At 42.6% G+C, this 22,026-nt stretch overlaps 1 protein-coding gene across 4 annotated transcripts in view; it reads left to right on the forward strand.

The window, feature by feature from the left end:
* LOC103975100 (probable acyl-activating enzyme 16, chloroplastic) overlaps nt 1-22,026 on the forward strand; it is a 39,897-nt gene that overhangs the window by 4,468 nt on the left and 13,403 nt on the right. For 2 of the 4 annotated variants that reach the window (XM_065120323.1, XM_065120321.1), the window contains exons 3-9: nt 2,855-2,969; nt 5,581-5,680; nt 18,401-18,612; nt 19,893-20,011; nt 20,313-20,462; nt 21,002-21,069; nt 21,918-22,023. In XM_065120323.1, the coding sequence (XP_064976395.1) occupies nt 2,855-2,969; nt 5,581-5,680; nt 18,401-18,612; nt 19,893-20,011; nt 20,313-20,462; nt 21,002-21,069; nt 21,918-22,023 (870 nt within the window). The remainder of the gene's footprint in view (nt 1-2,854; nt 2,970-5,580; nt 5,681-18,400; nt 18,613-19,892; nt 20,012-20,312; nt 20,463-21,001; nt 21,070-21,917; nt 22,024-22,026) is intronic. The other 2 variants (XM_065120322.1, XM_065120324.1) reach the window with 2 other exon arrangements.

A 22,026-nucleotide genomic window follows, 5' to 3' on the forward strand; every position in this document is an offset into this window, starting at 1 on the left:
GAAATTTGTCGGTCAAATGCTTCCTTAGATGGGTTATATGACTTATATCTCCACCCCTCTTGATAGTTGATATAGTTGCAATCACAGCGATGGCGGTGCTCCAGGTGTCAAAGATGCAACCATCCTGGACTGAAAGTTGGCTACTTTTGGGGCCATTTTTGCAAAAAGAGTTGACAACATATAATCAGATCTACAAATTCATAATCATACTAAAAATTAAGACTAGAATTGTAATCCATGAATATCTAGGCTAGTTCGATAAAATTGAGTCTTGATCCATGAAGATCTACTGCATGGAATCTACACTCCATCTGTGAAGTTCTAGTATGAACCCAATTGGATCAATGCTAAGATATATTTGAATCTAAGCCTAGATTCAAGCTAGATCTGAATGGATCAACTTGATCCTCAGGGATTTAGCTTTAATTTTGAACATGAAGCCCTGAACTTTGGTATACATGCCCTAACCTAATTGCATGAAATTGGCTTAGAGTTAAGTTTGGATTTTTTACATTGATTTAAAAAGAACTTTGTTCAGATCTTGAGACTGAATCATTTTAATGTGCAGATTAACCTCCCTAAGAATCTTCATTGAGTTTGGAAGGGAGTTAAGAGAGAATTAGGTGTGTTTTGAGAGAAATATCAAAGAGAATGAGGGTGAGAAAGAGAGAGAGAGTGTAAGGAGAAGAAAGGGGATTGTGGGGACTATTTATATTTTATAGTCACCTAACAATCCCCCAATGACAACCAACAGCTAGTTGAGTAGTCACATTAGGGGGATAAGCATGCCTCCCGGTATAGGCCCTTACCTGGTCTATACTGGGTGGTAAGCCTGAGTGCCTGATACAAGGCCCATACTGGGGGATAGAAGGTCCATACCGGGCTTGAACCACCCTAATCCACTTATGATAAGCAGGGCTATTCGATTGGTGAATATCACCCATTCTCTGCCGTACTGGTTGATATTCAAAACCATGATCATGCCATGTTGACACCATGAAATGACAACCCTTGAATTTATATATAGGTACACATATACATATGTGTGCATGGATAAATTGGTCTTTATCCCAGAGCAGTGTAACTTGATCCTACCAATTCATGACAATGATCATGAGCTGGTGATCTTTTGTCTGGAATTATATTGACATGATCGGTGTAGGTGAAGTGATGGGAGGGTCTTAATGTACAGATATCTCAAGAGTCAAGACTACCAACTCTTGATCCAATGATCATGAGCTAGTAGGTAAAAACTAGTAGTTGCTTGATGTGTATGCATCACAGCTATTGATTGCAAAAAAGCCTTATTATTTTATGATTTCTCTATATCTAATGAGACAACAACAGTAGTTTTTCTAGACAATCAGTTCTTTGACATCTTTGCCCATGGCATTATCATTCATGGGTTTAGTGCTGAATTTGAGATTCAGAAATGGAGTTGTAGATTGAGTCTGTTGACTTGAGACGGTGGTTCATGGCAACTTCAGGTTGGACAAGCAGTTTTTTGGTGCTTGATACTGATAGTTTGTACCAATTTCATAAGTAGTATGGATTAGTTGCAAAATTTAGTTTTCAGTCTATTAGATTCGCTTGTATATCCATATTCCTTTCAGTCGCCCTTTGCATTAACCTAAGTCTTTGCAATGTTTTGGGGTAAGTTAATGGTCTAGTACCTCATTTTTCAAGTGCTTACCAAGTATACTATGATGATGTACAATTGTCCCTATAAATCACTTCCACTTTGTGCTGGTGCATGTCTATCACATATTGTGAAACAGTCAATAATTTGTATAGTTTATATCATTAAAATGCTTTGGCATGTCAATGAATAAGTGCTGGCATGACACTTCACGATACCTTTCCACCAGTGACCAGTGGTTCACCTCTATGATACTTGGAATCAATGAATTCCTTTTACCCATCCTTCAGTGTCTTATATTGTATGACATGCTGCCACAACGAATGCAAATCAGGAAGAAAGAAATAAATGAGAAAAAAAGGGAAGTTACCTTGTCTGAGGGGGGCACTGGCCTGATGTGACGAGAAGAGTGAGCAAAGATGGTCTGATACAGGAAAATGGCACTGCAGAAGACAAAGAGGATAGATGGATGGATGTCAAATGAGGACCCAGCTGTGAACTCATAAAGAAGAGTTTGAACTTGGTCTTGTTTGTTGCTATATAATTACTGTACTACACCAAAATCAAAATGAGAAAGAGGGAAAAAGAATTTTAGAGATATTGTTTAAGATTTTGACGAAAGCACATCACTGTCTGTATTGTCATGACTCAAGCCTGATAGGCTAACTAACCTATCAACTTCGTTTGGCTCAAACTATTGACTATAATGCTTAAGCTAAAGTTGATAGCAAGATTCGCAATACCGTATCGTACCGGTATTTCGACCTGGGTTCGGTACCGGTACGATACGGTATACCGAGCGGTACACCTGGGTGTATCGAGTACTGTAGCACTACTACAGTGTGTCAGTACAGTGCTACAGTGCTACAGTGCCTCGGACCGGTAACAGTCGGTCCGCGTACCGAAAACTTGTCGGACCGGTACGGCAGACCCTGGTTGATAGTAATACACTCATCAGACCCTTATAAGTCAATCTTAATCTTATCCACTTCCAATGTGGGACTAATCAAGGTGTTTCATGTATCTTGGTTTGGATTTGATTGATAGAACACCAGTCAATAAACCAATAATAATGCAAACCATGCTTACAATTTAACACTTGATATATGAATAATTTCTTGTAAAATCATTTGGAAATTTCTAAACATAAGATGTTTGTCAGAACTAAAGAGTGTATCTAATTTCTCAAATCTGCTTCTATGTCTCTCACGGCAGCTTGAGCAAGAAATTTTGAACTTTTCTGAAGGCTTAAGGGTTGTTGGAGTTGCTCCAGATGAAAAGCTAGCACTTTTTGCTGATAATTCTTGTAGGTGGTTAATTGCAGACCAAGGTAATGTGTTTCTGTTTTGTGTATTTATGAGTCAATTTATCTTTCTTTTCTTGTTGTGCACCAGCCATTTCTAGCAACATGCTTCTAGGTGGTATGTCATGTGGGGTCACTCAATTGCAGAAATCAATCTATCTTTTCCTTCTGCTTCCCTTTCAAAATAAAAAGAGTATATCTTTACGTTGGAGAGCCATCTAAATACATCTCTTTCCCATCTTTGACCCTCTTTTTGTGTATTTGGATTCATACTAGCATAGGTTTCCTACCCTGAAAAGTGACTCATCAGGTATATGTAATTTATACAAATATGGACATTTCTTTTGGATGCTTGAGCTAGTTTATGTAGGTCTTCTGAAAAATACCATGGTTTCATATGTAAAGCTTGCTAAATCCATAATCAGTGATCACATTATTCATAAAGTAGTTTATGGCACTTCCACATGACAATTTCATTCTACATCGTACCACACTGTGCTGTTCTGTGCTGCTAAGGATTAAGGAATTAGAACATTGGTCAAGATTCATCCCCAGAGAAAAATACGCCATATGAGTGATTTATTTTGTACTTGATCTGCAAGCACCAGAATGAATCAATATGGATAGGAAGGTTCAGGAACATAAATAATCTAAACTAGCCTGAGCTGCAATATCTTTCTGAAACATTTTGGCTTGGAAATTCTGTCATGATTCAATAGATCCCTATGATTTGGAGTCGGTCAAAACCTGCCATTGAACCCTAATGAGGGCTGCACTAGTCAAACTAAATGCCATTCAGTACCTTTCTTTCTAATAAGGTCTCCTTGGTTCTTCATACATGTCTTCCTGCATCATTTATTTCGGTTGAGTAATCTGTGATTCATTTATAAATCTCTTTAGGATATGCATATAACTTTTTTTCTCACTTTATATTTGTATGTATCGGTCTGCTAACTGACCGACACATGGACCGCCCGCTACTGGGTGGTATCAGCCTGGCTGCAGCGAGGCGAGGCGAGGAAGAAGAGAGCGTTCGAAGAAGAGTGAGAAGCGTCGAGAAAGAGGACCGCAGAGTCACTGGTGTGTTGTCACCAGCGTCTCGAACAACCTGAGCCCGTCGAACCTCGGTGCGAATTTGTCTTCCACGCCCTTTCTTGATCTCGATCTAGCGTCCCCCTCCTTCAATGATCCCGATTTGAGAGGTAACGGCGAGAAAAGTCGTACCTCTTTGGAGGAGGAGCTGGAGGCGTGGGGATTAGCGGAGGTGGTGGTGAGAGCAACGGAAGAGGCAACTGCGAGGAAGGTGGCGAAGACCCGGCCTTCTTCATCTCCGAACGGTCTCCTTTGTCCACTGCTGTCGCACGGAGAACCTTCTGATGTCGTCTTTCTTCTCCCCGCCTCCTTGACGTTGAAGGTCACAAACGAGGCGATGAGGAGAAGAAGGACGAGGCGACGACGACGAGGCTATTGCTTGGTAATCTTCTTTATATCTTTATATATCGATTTTTATATCTTTTATATATATAAAAGATATATATTTTATATCTTCTTTTATATATATATATAGTACCGCTTGATACTAAAATTAATTTTTATATTTTTTCTAGGCGTATCGCTCGGTATGCCTTGGCGTACCACTCGGTACGCCGTATTGTACCATATCGAGCAAAGCTCGGTACATCGATTCGGTACGAAATTTCAATCCTTGTTTGGAATCACACTGATACATTGGTTTATTGACTTGTGTGATTGTTTTTCTTTAATGTACAATATCATTCTATGGTTTCCAGTTGTTTACCACTATAATTTGATTCTTTTGCTCGGGTTTATTCACATTTTGATTGTTATTCAGATTCGACTGAGCCAATTGTAAGCATAAATTAAACTTATAATAGAGTGAGATCTGTTAGCTTAATCGGAGTCAAGTTATATAGTTGATATATGAAATTATGAATAACCATTTGAGCTAAGGAGCATGATTATAAGACAGGGGACTACACTGACCGCAACATGGATGATATGCAACAGGATGAGTTCGTATTCTCCACTTTTAGTGTTTATCTTTCTCTTCATATTCTTTAACAAGCTATGGTATAAAGAGCTATCATATTAAATCTTGAAGTCATGGGTCTGTAACTTTGTTATCTTCATATCTTACTTTCATTTGACTACTTTATGTCAAGTAAAATGAAGAGTTACTTTTTGAGTTACAGTATATATCTTACTTTCATCAGAATAGGCCTGTTTGCATGATCTGGCTTCTCAAAAGAGGTATTTGAGGTCCCTCTCTTTCTTAAGGTTTTCTTAGCTAGTAGCTTAGCACTAATAAACAGATAAAGATGCTGCAGAGAATTTCAGGATTATCTTCTTAATCCATTTGGGGCTTCTCAATTTGGAAATTGTTGTGTGTAAACTGATTTGGTAATACAGTTAAAACAATAGATCCTCATGCACCATGAATGGTCAACAATGCCATTGTTACCATTTTTAGCCAAATTGAATTGTAATATTACTTTGATAATAAATACCACTTGAGATACCAAATTATTCTTAATATTCTGGGCATAGATCGGTTTCTTTCTTATTTGTCCTTCAATTTCTTTTCTGACTGTAATCATCTTATATTTATGCTTAAAAGGTTGTGTTGCAGGAATAATGGCTACCGGTGCAATAAATGTAGTTAGGGGTACTAGATCTTCAAATGAAGAATTGTTTCATATATATGACCACTCTGAAAGGTTGGAACTTTTATATCCTTCATTTTCCTAGTGCTCATTGGCAACATTCATGAATGGATTAACAGTCCCTTTGCTTATTAGTTTAGATTCTTCATTGACAATTATTCTTCATTGACAAAATGGATTAATAGTCCCATTGACAATTATACAAGTTCTGAGAACCAAGAACATTATTTAAAAAATTGTTTAAGCAATTATTGTCAATTAGCAATTAGCGTAAAAAAACCGACCAACCATAATTGACTAACTAACCATATAATATTTAGTCAATATTTTAAATTTCTCTCTAACTTTTACGTACTGCTCAATATTCATCGGTATGGGCATGAACTAACACGCATACCATCCGTTTTGGTGGTTCATAGTTGGTTCATTGGTCATTGGGCAATCGCGCTCCTGAACCAAGCTTATGGACTTGATCGAGCATTTAATCTTTTCTTTTGTTAGTTTTGGGTTAAAGTGATCCACCTTCTCTTGATGTCTCTCTTGTTCTCGCCATTGTGTTGTCTGCTATTGCCAACCAACTTGCCTATCACTCCCGATGTCCACGTGGTCCGTGAGTGCACCTCCTCCTCCTCCTTAACCTTGTTCTCTTTTCCTTCTCATCCTGTCTTCTTCTTCTTCTCCTCCTCTCCTTGGGGTTTGCCTCATCCTTCTGGTCTGGCAAGGGACAAGTACGGATCTGGGCACCCAGTGATGTCAAGAGCATTCGAGTGCTTGCTTAGGTGCTTTGTTAAGGTGAGGCGAGCTCCGAGCACCTCATTATAAACCTAAGCGAAATGATTTTATAAGGAGGCACCTTGGCAGGTGCCGGAGGCCAACATGGCTTAAACGTTCTCCTAGCCTAGTTTAGGTGTTCATTGGTCTCAAATTGTGCCCAAATTGAAGGAATTGGTTTAGTCGAGCGGTCGAGCCTTTGCAATTAGAGTTGATGAATTGGTTCGATCGAAGCAATTCATTAATAACTCTCCCATCCTCATTATACAATCGTCCCCTTGCATGATCTCCTATCCCTCCTAGTGTGATCGCCCTCCTCACTTAATTGAAACCTCAGCTTCTTCGTCACCACTAGGACCACCACCCAATAATCGTCATCCCCTCCGACGACTATTGTCAACCTCCTATCATTACCATTGTGATTTTCATGAATGATCGTTTCTACCTTCACTTTTGAGAGCTCTTCTCCTCGTTGTCACTATGATTATCACCAATGACTCCCTTTGTCTCTGCCTCCTACAACATTCTCTAATGCTATTTTTCGATGCGATTCTCCAATCGGCTACCATTGCCACTGTGATTTTCACCTACAACAACTTCTTGTCCCTTTGATTTTCATCGACAATAGCGTTCAACAAGCCTTCTTTGACAACCTTCGCCTTCGACAACTCTACTCTAATCACTACCATTATCATTACTATTACCATTACCATTACCGTTGTCAACATTATAATTACTGTTACCATTGTGACCACTATCATTATTACCATTGAGATTATTTGCATTGCCATTACCATTACCATTAACAATATTACAATTACTACTATTAGCATTGCCATTATTACTGTTATCATGACCAAGGATTTTAATTTCGAATAATACCGCTTGTACTGGGCGGTATGTACTGGTCTGTCAGCAGACCGGTATGCGGACTGCTCGCTACCAGGCGATAGCGTCGATTGGGGCTGTTTCCGCTCCATTATCACCCTAAATCGACTGTCACCGCCCGCTACCGAATGGTATTAGCAGAGGGAGAAGAAAGAAGAGGGAGAAGAAAGATAAAACCTGAAGATCCGGAGTCGCTCTCCCTCGACGATCCCGATTCGTCGCCGCCTTCCCTCGCCAGACGCTGTAGATGATGTCGTCTCCTCGTTTGAGGTGATGAGGCCTCGGCGTCGTCGACGACTTTTCCTCATCCACACGGGGAGAGAAGAAGCCTCGGCAACATCACAGTGACGTCGCGGGGAGAAGCGGTTTCTTCTCCCCACGTAGGCAGAAGGAACGAGGCCTTTTTTTTTTTTTTTTTACTTTCTTCCACGATGAGAAGTAACCCTCGGTTTCTTCTCCCCACGTTATCACGGACAAACTTCTAAACAGGATGTTTGATGTAATGCTTATGTATGTCTATGTCTTTTGGTATGTTCATGCTTTGCACAGTATGTAGAGGGACGGTCGAAGGCTTAACAACCCCATTTTAGTTGGGTTTGGTGGCCGTTTTAGGCTTGTAAATAAAGGTTGTGTCATGTGGACACTTGTGAGAGATATTCGGTCTATAGTGGACCATTTTAACATTTTGTTGTGCAACCGTTCAGAGCTTGTAAAGTCTGTTTGTAATTTGCATTGGTTATGAAGTGTTTTATGAGATGTTTGCTTGTGGATCTCGGGTGAGGCGCTTTCGCTAACTCGTTTTCTCTTTTGTAGGTCCTAAGGGACCATAGGAGGTTTCGAGGAGGTTGACCTTTGCGGACAGACACGCAGGGGTGCCGCATGACTTAGGCAAAACCAGCTAAGTCCGTGATACATGGTATCAGAGCGGGGCAAGCACTCATAGAAACACTTGACATGCAAACGTAGGGGACCTAGCGGGGCTGCGTTGAGGGCAGCCAACACGCGATATCGTTTTGGGGAAAACAGGCATGAAGATGTAGGGAAAAGAAATTGCTTAGAGGAGCGGGCATCTGAGATTGGCATTCAGAGGAATGGCCAACCCTTCGCGCAAGAAGCACCATGAGAACGAGCAAGCTTGAAAGAATGCATAGCGTACAAAGGTTGGGATGGCTGAGTTCGAGCTACGGCTCGACGTTGACAACAATACTTGATGGTGCTCAAGACAAGCGAGACGCTTGGTAAAAGATGAGACCATGCAAGGTGGAATGGGTTGCTTGGCGACCGAAAGAGTTGTGCAAAGGTCACAAAGGTGAGGGGAATTGCTAACTCGAAGAATTCGTTACTCATGCAAGGGCTTGTATATGGATGATGGAATGTTCGTGGCCATCCCAAGGTGACCGAAACTCGGCATCATGGAGCGTTGAAACTTTCTCTTCGGCATGAGAAGGATACGTCCGTAGGAGGCTGAAGTGTGCAGCGAGTTTAGCATGTTGCTAGGCCTTGAGTGGTGCAGCGTGGGCTGTATTGATGTGGAGTCGCAATCTAGCAAGTGCGTTTGTAGGAGGCAGAACAATACACAGTTTGTTTAGCAAGTCGGAGTAGTCCAAGGGGATGGTGGTCTCCGATGCTTTCAAAGGGCAGGAAAATGAAGAGAGATTGCTCCAACGAGACAGATATATAGGAGGGATAAGTCTCAGTTTTCCAGAGGGTGAATCATGTGCAATGGATCACACATATTGAGGAGGACCTCAAAAACAATAACTCCACGAAGCTCAATGGACCGAGCGAGCGGCGAGGAGTCGTCGCATGATCTTGCTTGAGAGAATGCATTGGTGGATGCATTGCGAGATCAAGTGGGGGAGCGACCCAAAACAACACAAATGAAGGCACACTTGGAGTCGATATGAAGATCAGACTCAATGGAGGGCTGGGCCGTGGAATGGTGGGCGCGAGGGTCACCATCAACTCAATGTAAAAACGAGGAGCGGAGCAACTTGAGTGTAACTTGGTGAAGTACCCAAGCCGCATTAAGGGAACCAGCATAGAAGATGAAACATGGAGCAGAGGCACAGAGTTTTCCTTGGACAGAGGTCGAGGACATGAACTCTTGCAGAGGCAAGAACGGGATCATGTCGTTCCATGGGTCCCTCATTCTGATGGAGCAGGCTCATCCTGCATGGTGCCAAAGACGAAGGGAGCTTCGAGGCATATGCACCTTACCTCAGAGAAGCATTTGACTGAGGAACTGAGACGACTCAACTTGTGGAGGCGAAGTTGTTCAGAAGGCCTTGGCACGAGGCAAGAGTATGCGGAGGCAAGTACTCTTGAAGAATATGCCATAGTGCTGCCATTCAAGTTGTCATGAAGGGAGTGGTGCACAATGGAGATTGTGTTAGTAGGGGCAGAGGCCCAGGATCCAGACAATGGTGCACCGATTTCAGCAAAGTCGGTGGACTTTGGGAGCTACTAGGCGACTGGCTGTCCTAGAGCGATGCTTTGTCTAGGTGTGTCTCGAGAGCGGGTGGACGAAGTGTCATGGACAAACTTCTAAACAGGATGTTTGATGTAATGCTTATGTATGTCCGTGTCTTTTGGTATGTTCATGCTTTGTACAACATGTAGAGGGACGGTCAAAGGCTTAATAGTCCCATTTTAGTTAGGTTGGTGGCCGCTTTAGGTTTGTAAATAAAGGTTGTGTCATGTGGACACATGTGAGAGATTTTCGGTCTGTAATGGACCATTTTACCCTTTGTTGTGCAACTGTTCAGAGCTTGTAAAGTATGTTTGTAATTTGCATTGTCTATGAAGTGTTTTCGGAGATGTTTGCTTGTGGATCCCGAGTGAGGCGTTTTCTCTATCTCGTTCTCTCTTTTGTTGGTCCTAAGGGATCATGGGAGGCTTCGGGGAGGCTGATCTTTGCGGACGGACACGCAAGGGTGCCGCACGACTTAGGCAAAACCGGCTAAGTCCGTGACAGATGGTATTAGCGCGGGACAAGCACTCATAGAAACACTTAGTATGTAAACGTGGGGGACGTAGCGGGGCTGCATTGAGGGCAGTTAGCACACACGCGACCGTTTGGGGGAAAACGGGCATAGAGATGTAGGGAAAAGGAGTCGCTCGGAGGAGCGGGCATCTGAGATTGGCATTCAGAGGAATGGCCAACCCTTCGCGCAAGAGGCACTACGAGAACAGACAAGCTTAGAAGAATGCGGAGCGCACAAAGGTTGGGATGGCTGAGTTTGAGCTATGGTTCAACGTTGACAACTATACTTGATGGTGCTCAAGGCAAGCGAGACGCTTGGTAAAGGATGAGACCATCCAAGGTGGAATGAGTTGCTCAGCGACCGAAAGAGTCGTGCAAAGCTCACAGAGGTGATGAGAATTGCTAACTCAAAGAATTCGGTACTCATGCATGGGCTTGTATACGGACGATGGAATGTTCGCGGCCATCCCAAGGCGACCGAAACTCGACGCCATGGAGCATTGAAGCTTTCTCTTCGGCATGTGAAGGATACGTCCGTAGGAGGCTGAAGTGTGCAATGAGTTCAGCATGTTGCTAGGCTTTGAGTGGTGCAGCGGGGGCTGTATTGACGTGGAGTCGCAATCTAGCAAGTGTGTTTGTAGGAGGCAGAACAATGCATAGTTTGTTTAGCAGATCGGAGTAGTCAAAGGGGATGGTGGTCTCCGAAACGAAGAGAGATGTTGCTCCAACGGGACAGTTATCCAGGAGGGATAAGTCCCCGCTCTCCAGAGGGAGAATCATGTGGGACGGACCTCACAAGTTGAGGAGGAGTACCTCAACAAACAACAACTCCATGAAGCTCAATGGACTGAACAAGCGGTGAGGAGTCGTCGCATGATCTCGCTCGAGAGAATGCATTGGTAGATGCATTGCGAGATTAAGTGGGGGAGCGACCCAAAGCAACACAAATGAAGGCACACTTGGAGTCGATATGGAGATCGAACTCAAGGGAGGGCTGACCCGTGGAATGGTGGGCACGAGGGCCACAATCAACTCAATGCAAAAACGAAGAGCAGAGCAACTTGGGTGTAACTTGGCGAAGTACCCAAGCCGCATGAAGGGAGCCAGCATAAAAGATGGAACATGGAGCGGAGGCATAGTGCTTTCCTTGGACAGAGGTCAAGGACATGAACTCTTGCAGAGGCAAGAGCAGGATCATGTTGTTCCATGGGTCATTCATTCTGACGGAGCGGACTCATCTTGCATGGTGCCAAAGACGAAGGGAGCTTCTGGGCATATGCACCTTATCTCGGAGGAGCATTTGATGGAGGAACTAAGGCGACTCAATTTGCGGAGGCGAAATTGAGTTCAGAAGGCCTTAGCACGGGGCAAGAGGACGCAGAGGCGGGTACTCTTGAAGAATATGCCGCAGTGTTGCCATTCAAGTTGCCATGAAGGAAGCGGTGCGCAGCGAAGATTGTGCTGGCAGGGGCAGAGGCCCAGGATCCAGACAATGGTGCACTAATTGCAGCGAAGTCGGGGGACTTCGGGAGCTACTAGGCAACGGACTGTCCTAGAGCGATGCTTCATCTAGGTGTGACCCAAGAGTGGGTGGATGAAGGTCGATTGCCAAAGGAGCGAACAAAATCGAAGGTGGAAGAGACCCTGCGATGTATTGGCAGAGGCCACACATGAAGGGTTCACAATTCGAGTTCATCCCATAAGGATCAGAATGCAATAGAGATGTCACCAAGAGGCGACATGGTGCAGCGGATCGTGGTGGAATTGTTCGTGGCAATGCGATACACACGACATAGTCCCGTGAGGGATTAGATCATACAGAGGTATGATCGGGAGCTACTGGAAGCTCCACTTCGGTGAACAACACGACGACAAGAAGGGCTATGGATTCAAGGAGTGAAGGCCATGGTACCGCAGAAGTGGGTCTTCCGTGCGTGCATCGAATTTTGCATCGGATGAAAACTTTGGTCATCAGCATATGGGGGCTGTGTTCCACCAAGAGAAAAGTTCGAATGCAAGTACCACTGAGTCCCGTGAGGGACTAGATCATATGGAGGTATGATCGGGAGCTACTGGAAGCTCCACTTCGGTGAACAACACGACGGCAAGAAGGGCTATGGATTCAAGGAGTGAAGGCCATGGTACCGCAGAGGCGGGTCTTCCGTGCGTGCATCGAATTTTGCATCGGATGAAAACCTTGGTCATTAGCATATGGGGGCTGTGTTCCACCAAGGGAAAAGTTCGAATGCAAGTACCAGTGAGTCCCATGGGAGGGACTTGATCATACAGAGGTATAATCGAAGCAGCTGGAGAGTTGGACTGCTCCAGAGCTCATATTCGCTTAAGGGAGCTCGGCAAGTCAGAGGACAAGGTCGAGTAAGCGAACGTTGCTACCAAGGAAGCTAATGAGAATATAATCGGTGCAAACCCTATAATGCGATGGTAGAGGCCATGCATAGGAGTTGTAGTCTATCTTTCCATCGACCAAAGGGAGCTGCTTGGAGAACACAGAGGTGTTGAAGCAGGGGGTCGAAAGGGGCGAGGAAACGACGATGAGTCCAGAGGGACTTAGCTACCCAAAATCAAGCATCAGTTAGAATGGAGGTGGACTCGAAGGAGTGCCACAGAGACATATCTACTAATCGTGAAGAAAAGGGATGCAGATGCGAGGCGACGGATAGTAGTGCCATGGGCATGGCAGCGCCATGGTACCGCAGAGGCGGGACTTCCGTGAAAGTCATTGATCCCTTGCTCTCATGGAGGGAGAGCTCTTGGTCGTGAAAGGGGCCGAGGAGGTGGAGCATGCAGAGGCAAACTCCAAGTACTGAGACAAAGATGAAGGGCAGAGGCCAAGGAACTTCGTAAGACCGGTGTCAACGAGCTTCTCAGCATGATAGCCGAAAGTGAAGGACTTCGGGTCAGGCAAGAGTGCATGACCAAGGAACGAAGCAGGCAGTATGCGGTGCTGTACCTTTGCTACTAAGTGGAGTAGGCGGCAGGGTTGATGGAGAAGATGGTATAATCCCAGAGGCGACTAAACCTATGAGAGAATTACTCCAAGTTGGGGTGAAAACTTCCTGCATTCCAGAAGTTCGATGGCATTGAGAAGGTGAATCACAGCAACTTACTCAACGCAAGGAGTGCAAACACTTCAAGTGCTTCAGAAGTATGAGCAAAGAGCAGGCGAAGGCCAGTAACCAGCTCGATGCATGGAGTACAACCTCGAGGAGGCGGGCAAAGTCAAGTAACATTTGCCTTCTCAACTCTTAAGAGAATGAGCGAAACCGAGTACCCCAATTCTCTTATCTATCCAGTAGAGGAGCTCTGCATATGTTCAAAGATCCTTCGAAGATAATGGAAGACAATAGTTGTCAAATCCTCACCAACGGTGATCAGTGTTTCTGAGAGTAGATTGTCTGCTTCATTTCCTAACGAAATGCCAATCGAAAGAGGAAGTGATGCGAACCTACTTGGATGTGACAACTAAGTGAAAGAAGAGTCAATGAGCAAATTTATTTTGTGAAGGAAGGACCCAAAACTTCAGAAGATTGTGAGACGATGCTCATTAAAGCTCCAACAAGCATCCACCCAGTTCAAGTAGCATGAGGCATTTGAGAGACTGGCGCAGTAAGGATGGTCTTTTCCTTCATCTGGAGGATCCGCAGGAACCAACAGGGATCAACACAACTCAGCCAACCCCACACTAGAGTCAGAGTCATTGGCGAGTTGAAGCAGCATGGCGGATCAAAGGTTCGACTACTCAAAAACAACAGCGAAGAGCAGTTAGGAGCCAGGAGGCGCATTGCAGTTGAAGCAGAAGATTGAAGACTTAGCAAAGGCAAGGAGTTGTAGTGTCGGCAAAGGCTTCGACGAGGACGTTGAAGGAATAAGTGGGGGAGAATGTCACAGACAAACTTCTAAACAGGATGTTTGATGTAATGCTTATGTATGTCCGTGTCTTTTGGTATGTTCATGCTTTGTACAGCATGTAGAGGGACGGCTGAAGGCTTAATAGTCCCATTTTAGTTAGGTTGGTGGCCGCTTTAGGCTTATAAATAAAGGTTGTGTCATGTGGACACGTGTGAGAGATTTTCGATCTGTAATGGACCTTTGTTGTGCAACTGTTCAGAGCTTGTAAATTCTGTTTGTAATTTGCATTGTCTATGGAGTGTTTTCGGAAATGTTTGCTTGTGGATCCCGAGTAAGGCGTTTTCTTTATCTCGTTCTCTCTTTTGTGGGTCCTAAATGACCATGGGAGGCTTCGGGGAGGTTGACCTTTGCGGACGGACACGCAAGGGTGCCGCACGACTTAGGCAAAACCAGCTAAGTCCGTGACAAAAGGTCGAGTGCCAAAGGAGCGAACACAATTGAAATTGGAAGAGGCCCTGCGATGTGTTGGCAGAGGCCACACATGGAGGGATCACAATCCGAGTTCATCCCATAAGGATCAAAATGCAATGGAGATATCACCAGGAGGCGACATGGTGCAACGGATCATGGTGGAACAATTCGTGGCAATGCGATAGACACGAATATAGTCCCGTGAGGAACTATATTATACGGAGGTATGATTGGAGCTACTGGGAGCTTTACTTCGGTGAACAACATGACAGGAAGAAAGGCTATGGATTCAAGTAGTGAAAGTCATGGTACCGTAGAGGCGGGTCTTCCGTGCGTGCATCGAATTTTGCATCGGATGAAAGCTTTGGTCTTCAGCATATGGGGGCTGTGTACCACCAAGGGAAAAGTTCGAATGCAAGTACTAGTGAGTCCCATGGGAGGGACTTGATCATGCAGAGGTATAATCAAAGCAGTTGGAGAGTTGGACTGCCCCGGAGCCTATATTCGCTTAAGGGAGCCCGGCAAGTCAGAGGATAAGGTCGAGTATGTGAACGTTGCTACCAAGGAAGCTGAGGAGAACAGAATCAATGGAAACCCTTCAACATGATGGCAGAGGCCATGCATGAGAGTTGCAGTCTGTCTTTCCATCGACCAAGGGGAACTGCTTGGAAAACAAGGAGGTGTTGAAGCAAGGGGTCAAAAGGGGCGAGGAAGCGACGACGAGTCCAGAGGGACTTAGCTACCCAAAACAAAGCATTAGTTATAATGAAGGTGGACTCGAATGAGTGCCACAGAGACAGATCTACCGATCGTGAAGAAAAGGGATGCAGATGCGAGGTGACGGATAGTAGGGCCATAGGCATGGCAGCGCCATGGTACCGCAGAGGCGGGACTTCCGTGAAGTCATCGATCCCTTGCTCTCATGGAGGGAGAGCGCTTGGTCATGAAAGGGGCCGAGGAGGTGGAGCATGCAGAGGCAAACTCCAAGTACCAGGACAAGGTTGAAGGGCAGAGGCCAAGGAACTTCGTAAGACCGGTGTCAACGAGCTTCTCATCAAGATAGCCGAAAGTGAAGGACTTCGGGTCATGCAAAAGTGCACGACCAAGGAACGAAGCAGGTAATATGCGGTGTTGTACCTTTGCTACTCAGTGGAGTAGGCGGCAGGGTTGATAGAGAAGACGGTATAATCCCAAAGGCGACCAAAACTATTAGAGACTTACTTTAAGTTGGGGTGAAAACTTCCTGCATTCCAAAAGTTCGACGACATTGAGAAGGTGAATCACAGTAGCTAACTCAACGCAAGGAGTGCAAACATTTCAAGTGCTTCAGACATGTGCGCAAAGAGCGGGTGAAGGCCAATAACCAACTCGATGCATGGAGTACAACCCATGAGGAGGTGGGCGAGTCAAGTAACCTTTGCCTTCTCAACTCTTAAGAGAATGGGTGAAACCAAATACCCCAATTCTCTTATCTATCCAGCAAAGGAGCTCAGCACAGGTTCAAAGACCCTTCAAAGATAATGGAAGACAATAGTTGTCAAATCCTTACCAATGGTGATCGGTGCTACTGAGAGCAGATTATCCGCTTCATTTCCCAACAGAATACCAATCGAAACCGGAAGTGATGCGAATCTACTTGGAAGTGACAACTAAGTGAAAGAAGAGTCAATGAGCAAATTTTGTGGAGGAAGGACCCAAAACTTCAAAAAGTCTATGAGGCGATGCTCGTTAAAGCTCCAACAAACATCCACCCAGTTCAGGCAGCATGAGACATTTGAGAAACTGGCGCAAAGTAAGGATGGTCTTTTCCTTCATCTGAAGGATCCACAGGAACCAACAGGGATCAACACAACTCAGCTAACCCCACACTAGAGTCAGAGTCATTGCCGAGTTGAAGCAGCATGGCAGATCAAAAGTTCGACTACTCAACTACAGCAGCGGAGAGCAGTTGGGAGCCAAGAGTCGCATTGCAGCTGAAGCAAAAAATTGTAGACTCAGCAAAGGCGAGGAGTTGCAGTGTCGGCAAAAGCTTCGACGAGGACGTCGAAGGAATAAGTGGGGGAGAATGTCATGGACAAACTTCTAAACAGGATGTTTGATGTAATGCTTATATATGTCCGTGTCTTTTGGTATGTTCATGCTTTGCACAACATGTATAGGGACGGTCGAAGGCTTAACAGCCCCATTTTAATTGGGTTTGGTGGTCGTTTTAGGCTTGTAAATAAAGGTTGTGTTATGTGGACACTTGTGAGAGATATTCGGTCTGTAGTGGACCATTTTGACCCTTTGTTGTGCAACCGTTCAGAGCTTGTAATGTCTGTTTGTAATTTGCATTGGCTATGAAGTGTTTTATGAGATGTTTGCTTGTGGATCCCGGGTAAGGCGCTTTCTCTAACCCGTTTTCTCTTTTGTAGGTCCTAAGGGATCATGGGAGGTTTCGAGGAGGTTGACTTTTGCGGACAGACACGCAGGGGTGCCGCACGACTTAGGCAAAACCAGCTAAGTCCGTGACAACGCGGGCAGAAACCGAGCGACGTTACCTTTTTTTTTCGCGCGGAGAGAAGGAAATGGTTTCTTCTCCCCACGTGGGCAGAAATCGAGCGACGTCGCTTTCTTTTTCCCTTTTTTTTGCGTGGTGAAACCGGGCGACATCGCCTTTCTGTCTTTCTTTTTTTTCGCATGGGGAGAAGGAAACAATTTCTTCTCCCCACATGGGCAGAAACCGAGCGACGTCGCTTTTTTTTTTTTTCCATGCAGGGAGAAGGAAACCTCCTTCTCATACGGAGAGAGAGCGGTATACTAAAACGTACCGCTCAGTATACTTATATCGTACCGTATCGAACTGAGTTCGAAACTTCGGTATGGTACGAAATTACGAACCTTGATCATGACCACCATTACCTTTACGATTATAATCACCTCTACCTTCAACTTCTCTCGGTGCTTTTTCGATCACCTACTGTTGTCATCGTGATCCTCACTAATGACTACCTTGCCTCTGTTTCCAATAGCTTGTCCTCTCTTATTGCCTCTTTTTTTCAATTATATTCTTTCTAATCCAATTAGTAATTGTTTTATTTATATTGGGTAAGTGCCTCACTTTGTTTGGGCGAGCAGCCTCAGGCATTTTGAAACTTTGGTGTCATTTAGTGCCTAGTGCTGGTACCTGAGATTTTAAACCATGATACAAAAATTCACTTTATTGTTCCTGTTGTCAATTACAGATAGAACATGTTGATACATTAGACCAAGTTCCTACTGATTATATTTAAGAGTATGATATTAATTAATATCTGTAAATGCCATATTCTGTAGATAGTTAAAGGTATACAATCTCAATGGTATTGGTATAGTGGTCACTGGGCAGACCATTGTAGGATTGGTTCATACTAGTGCACTGCGTGTTGGTAAGCCAGGGTAACAAGCAGTATATCTTCAATTTTGACTGACACACCTATACCGGGTGTGAACTTGTTGAAATTGGCTTGGTTCACACTTGCGTGATTTCGTACTGTGCCAACTGAAATTTCAATCACTGAGTTAAACAATAGACTCTATATGGTTGATGTAGAACAATTAGAAACAATGCCAATATCATTTTAAGAAATTGATCTCTTAAAATGCATGGCTATTATTGTGCCATGTAAACATTATTTTATTGCATAATTTGACTACCTATACCATAGAAAGTTAATCATTAGAATCTGAACCTTTATTATTTTGTGAGACATAATATTTTTTTGCATGTGTTTTAATAATAACTGACTTTTTGTAATTTGTTGTAACAGTGATGCACTTGTTGTCGACAATCCTCAATTTTTCAACAGGCTTGCAGAATCCTTCATTACAAGGGCTCATATAAGATTCGTTGTTCTACTTTGGGGCGAGAAATCACACCTTAAAAGCAAATTTGTGGATGAAATGCCTATATATGAGTACAAGGATATTGTGGAACTAGGACAACAAAGCCGCCATGCATTGCTTCATTCTTGGCCGACAGGTACATCTATTTATGTTATGCTTAAATATTTTCCATGTGTTGACCTGTAGAGCGTTTGGCAAGAAAAATGAATCCCACATTGGGCAATTAGTGGATTCCCTTGACATTCTCTAGAATATGCAGTGGCATATATGAAGTGTAATCAATCTGCTAAGCTATGTTCCTGGAGTAATTATTAGTGACTGCTTTCTAGTAATTATGCTATATTATGATATGACTTAAGTCCTAAAGATGAATTACTTGCCATCCTTTAGTTTCTGCACATTTTTCATGCTTCGCATCAATATGAATCGATGCTCAAGGAGACGACTGCTACAAGTTGTGAACATTGAGGTCTTAGTATGTGCCTCAAATTCCATTGATAATATAGTTAGGGAAGCTTAGTTTGCTTCAAAAATTTAGATAGAGGTGCTTTGATCTTCGATAAAGGATCGACTTGCAACATAAAAATGTGCCAATAACATCATATAGTTTATGCAGAAAATGCAACAAAACTAAAGATGCAAAGTTTGTTGCAAAGTGAACAGCTTGCATCATAAAAAGGTATCTCTATTGTCTTACAATGTGCTAAAAGTTTTAGTTGTGTAAACTGTAAAGCAATTCTCCTATGTTAATAGCTAGCAGTGCCTTCAAACAGAAGGGAATAGCATTGCCATATTTGTCTCTAAAACTTCTAGGGTATTTTGTGGACTATATGTACAAAGCAAGATGCTACTAACACCAATTTAGTTGCTTAAACTATTTTCTTTGCTTGTGTGTCCTTTTGTTTTGTTTCAAAAAAAAAAAAGTTTTTGAACCCTAGCGCCTTCATTCTGTAAAGCTAATTTTTCTCATTTTCAATTAGAATTTACAAACTTAGATGGCTATATTCCCGCTTAAATTACAAAGATGAGTTTATGGTGTTACTCAAGGCCACCTAGATTGTCTGTCACAGGTTTCAAGTTTTGACGTTGTAGTACTCCAGGCCAACATTATCATCTATCACAAAGTTTCCATTTTCATACCGATAAGAGTCTGATAAGTGCTAGTATACCTAAACATGTTACTCCATCTTACTTGTTGGCATGGTTTCGGCCTGTCATATATATAAGTCTATCCTCCTTGCAATCAGGCTGTCCATAATATGAAGAAGTGGAGCAATTGGTATTTTTATCCAAGGTCCATTTTCTCACCACTTTATCTTAAGATAGATGAAATTATATTTTTAAAATGATCAGTCTGCATGTTTTATATTGTGCTTAATATCTAAATTGCAATTAACAGCAAGTGACATTTTATAGGCCAGAAGTATGTTTATGAAGCCATCAACCCTGAAGATGTTGCTACACTAATGTATACAAGTGGAACAAGTGGTATTCCCAAAGGTGTGATGCTTACGCATCAGAATCTTTTGCATCAGGTCTGAAAACCTTTTTCATGATTGTTATTGTATTGCTTAATCTTCAGTCTTGAATATTATCTTCTCATAATTTCGCCTCGTAATGTCATATATTATAGAAATTTATCTTTTGTGTATGATGCCTATGACTGACATACAGATACCATCCCAACTTACCAACTGCAATATAAGTTAACTAGGCATGGAAGTTTCTGTTGTACTTGTAATTTGCACGTGGCTTTGTGAGTATGTACATTGTTATAATCTTCCTTGTCTCCTATGTGGTTCTTATTTTTTCTTCTCTGTGCATTTTTTTTTGTAGATAAAGAACTTGTGGGACATTGTGCCTGCAGAAGCCGGAGACCGTTTCTTGAGTATGCTGCCAACATGGCATGCATATGAGCGTGCAGCTGAGTATTTTATATTTACCTATGGGATTGAGCAGGTTTACACAAACATTAAAAGGTTGAAGGTAGAGTTTTGCATCCTTACTCCTATTGATTAGTGCATCTGAGTCGAGCATTTGCACCCGAGTATGTACCACCAGCATGGTGCCGGCAATACTGACTGATGTACCACCCTGTGCACCTTGTATATCTAGTAAAAATAATAAAAAAAGAGAATAGGTGTTTCCCATTAGATAAAAGATCTTCTTATTCTTTTTTCTTGCTAAGGGTAGAGGTCAGACCAGAGATCAGAGATGCTGGAGGGAAGGAAGAAGGGTCTCCTCTTCTTCCTCTCCGTCTCTTCACTACTACTTGGATGAACTGGAATGAAGCATGACTCAACCAAAGTTGAATTTTTCAAGCCATTTTTTATGACCTGGTTTAGGTCCAAGGCCATCTAGCCAGGCCATCTCAACACTGTAAGCCTGAAGTCAGCTGGTTAGACTGGGTTTGACAGAAGTCCTTAGTAAAGGCTTGTCCATGCACAACTTGCTCACCTCACTACCCTCCCTGCTTCCCTTACCCAAAAGTTTCCCTCCTATTTATTCTTTTTTTCTTTTGACAGGATGACTTGAAGCTCTATCAACCTCAGTATCTTATTTCTGTTCCCCTGGTTTATGAAACACTTTACAGGTCAGCTTTCTTTGGAGATTCTTCTAAATGTAGTTTATATATATATATATATATATATATGTATATATATATATATATATATATATATATATATGTATATACATATATATATATATATATGTATATACATATATATATATATATATATATGTATATACATATATATATAAATATATATATATGTATATACATATATATATAAATATATATATATATATATATATATTTATATATATCTCCTGATTATTATTTAGAAATGAAAAATGATATGCATTATCCCTGAAGCTGAACCGGACTGGATTAAATTTGTTTGGTCTTTGTAGAATTGTCTCTGAAGTCTGATCATTTTTGTTTTGAGTCACCAACTAATGCAGGTTAGTTCTTTCCATGGCGAAAAGGTATGTCTAGGTTGGTTAGTTCATTGTTGTACATTTGATGGGTCTCAGGTTCGAATTCTAGTTTATGTGTGAGCTTATATACTGATTAATATAATGAAAGGAAATTAATTTTTTAAAGATATAAAAAGCAGTGGCAGGAGATAATGGTTGCTTCTTGAGTATGAATTACTCATGTTGGTTCATGAGTTCTTGAATTGCTGACAAATCATATAATCTGGAAATCTAAAAAATCTTACTTATAGTTTGTAGAGTTCTTGGATCATTTTAATGGGAGATTATTTGCTCGCATGTGGAACACTATCATGCAAGTTCGATAAAATTGTTCAGTGAGAATTTTGTTCCATGGGAAAAAGAATACAGTGCTAATTTGGGCTTGTATCAAGTATCAACCTTGACAGAGTTCAATAAATAAAGGTTGCAGTGACATTTTTGTTTTTTTCTTTTCTGCAGTTCAATCCAGAAGCAGATATCTTCAAGCTCTCATGCTCGGAAGTTTGTTGCACTTATGTTAATTAAAGTTAGTTTGTTATACATGGAAGCCAAGAGGATTTATGAGGTG

This window comes from Musa acuminata, chromosome BXJ2-8 (assembly GCF_036884655.1).
Source record: "Musa acuminata AAA Group cultivar baxijiao chromosome BXJ2-8, Cavendish_Baxijiao_AAA, whole genome shotgun sequence".
In the NCBI taxonomy this organism is placed as follows: domain Eukaryota; kingdom Viridiplantae; phylum Streptophyta; class Magnoliopsida; order Zingiberales; family Musaceae; genus Musa; species Musa acuminata.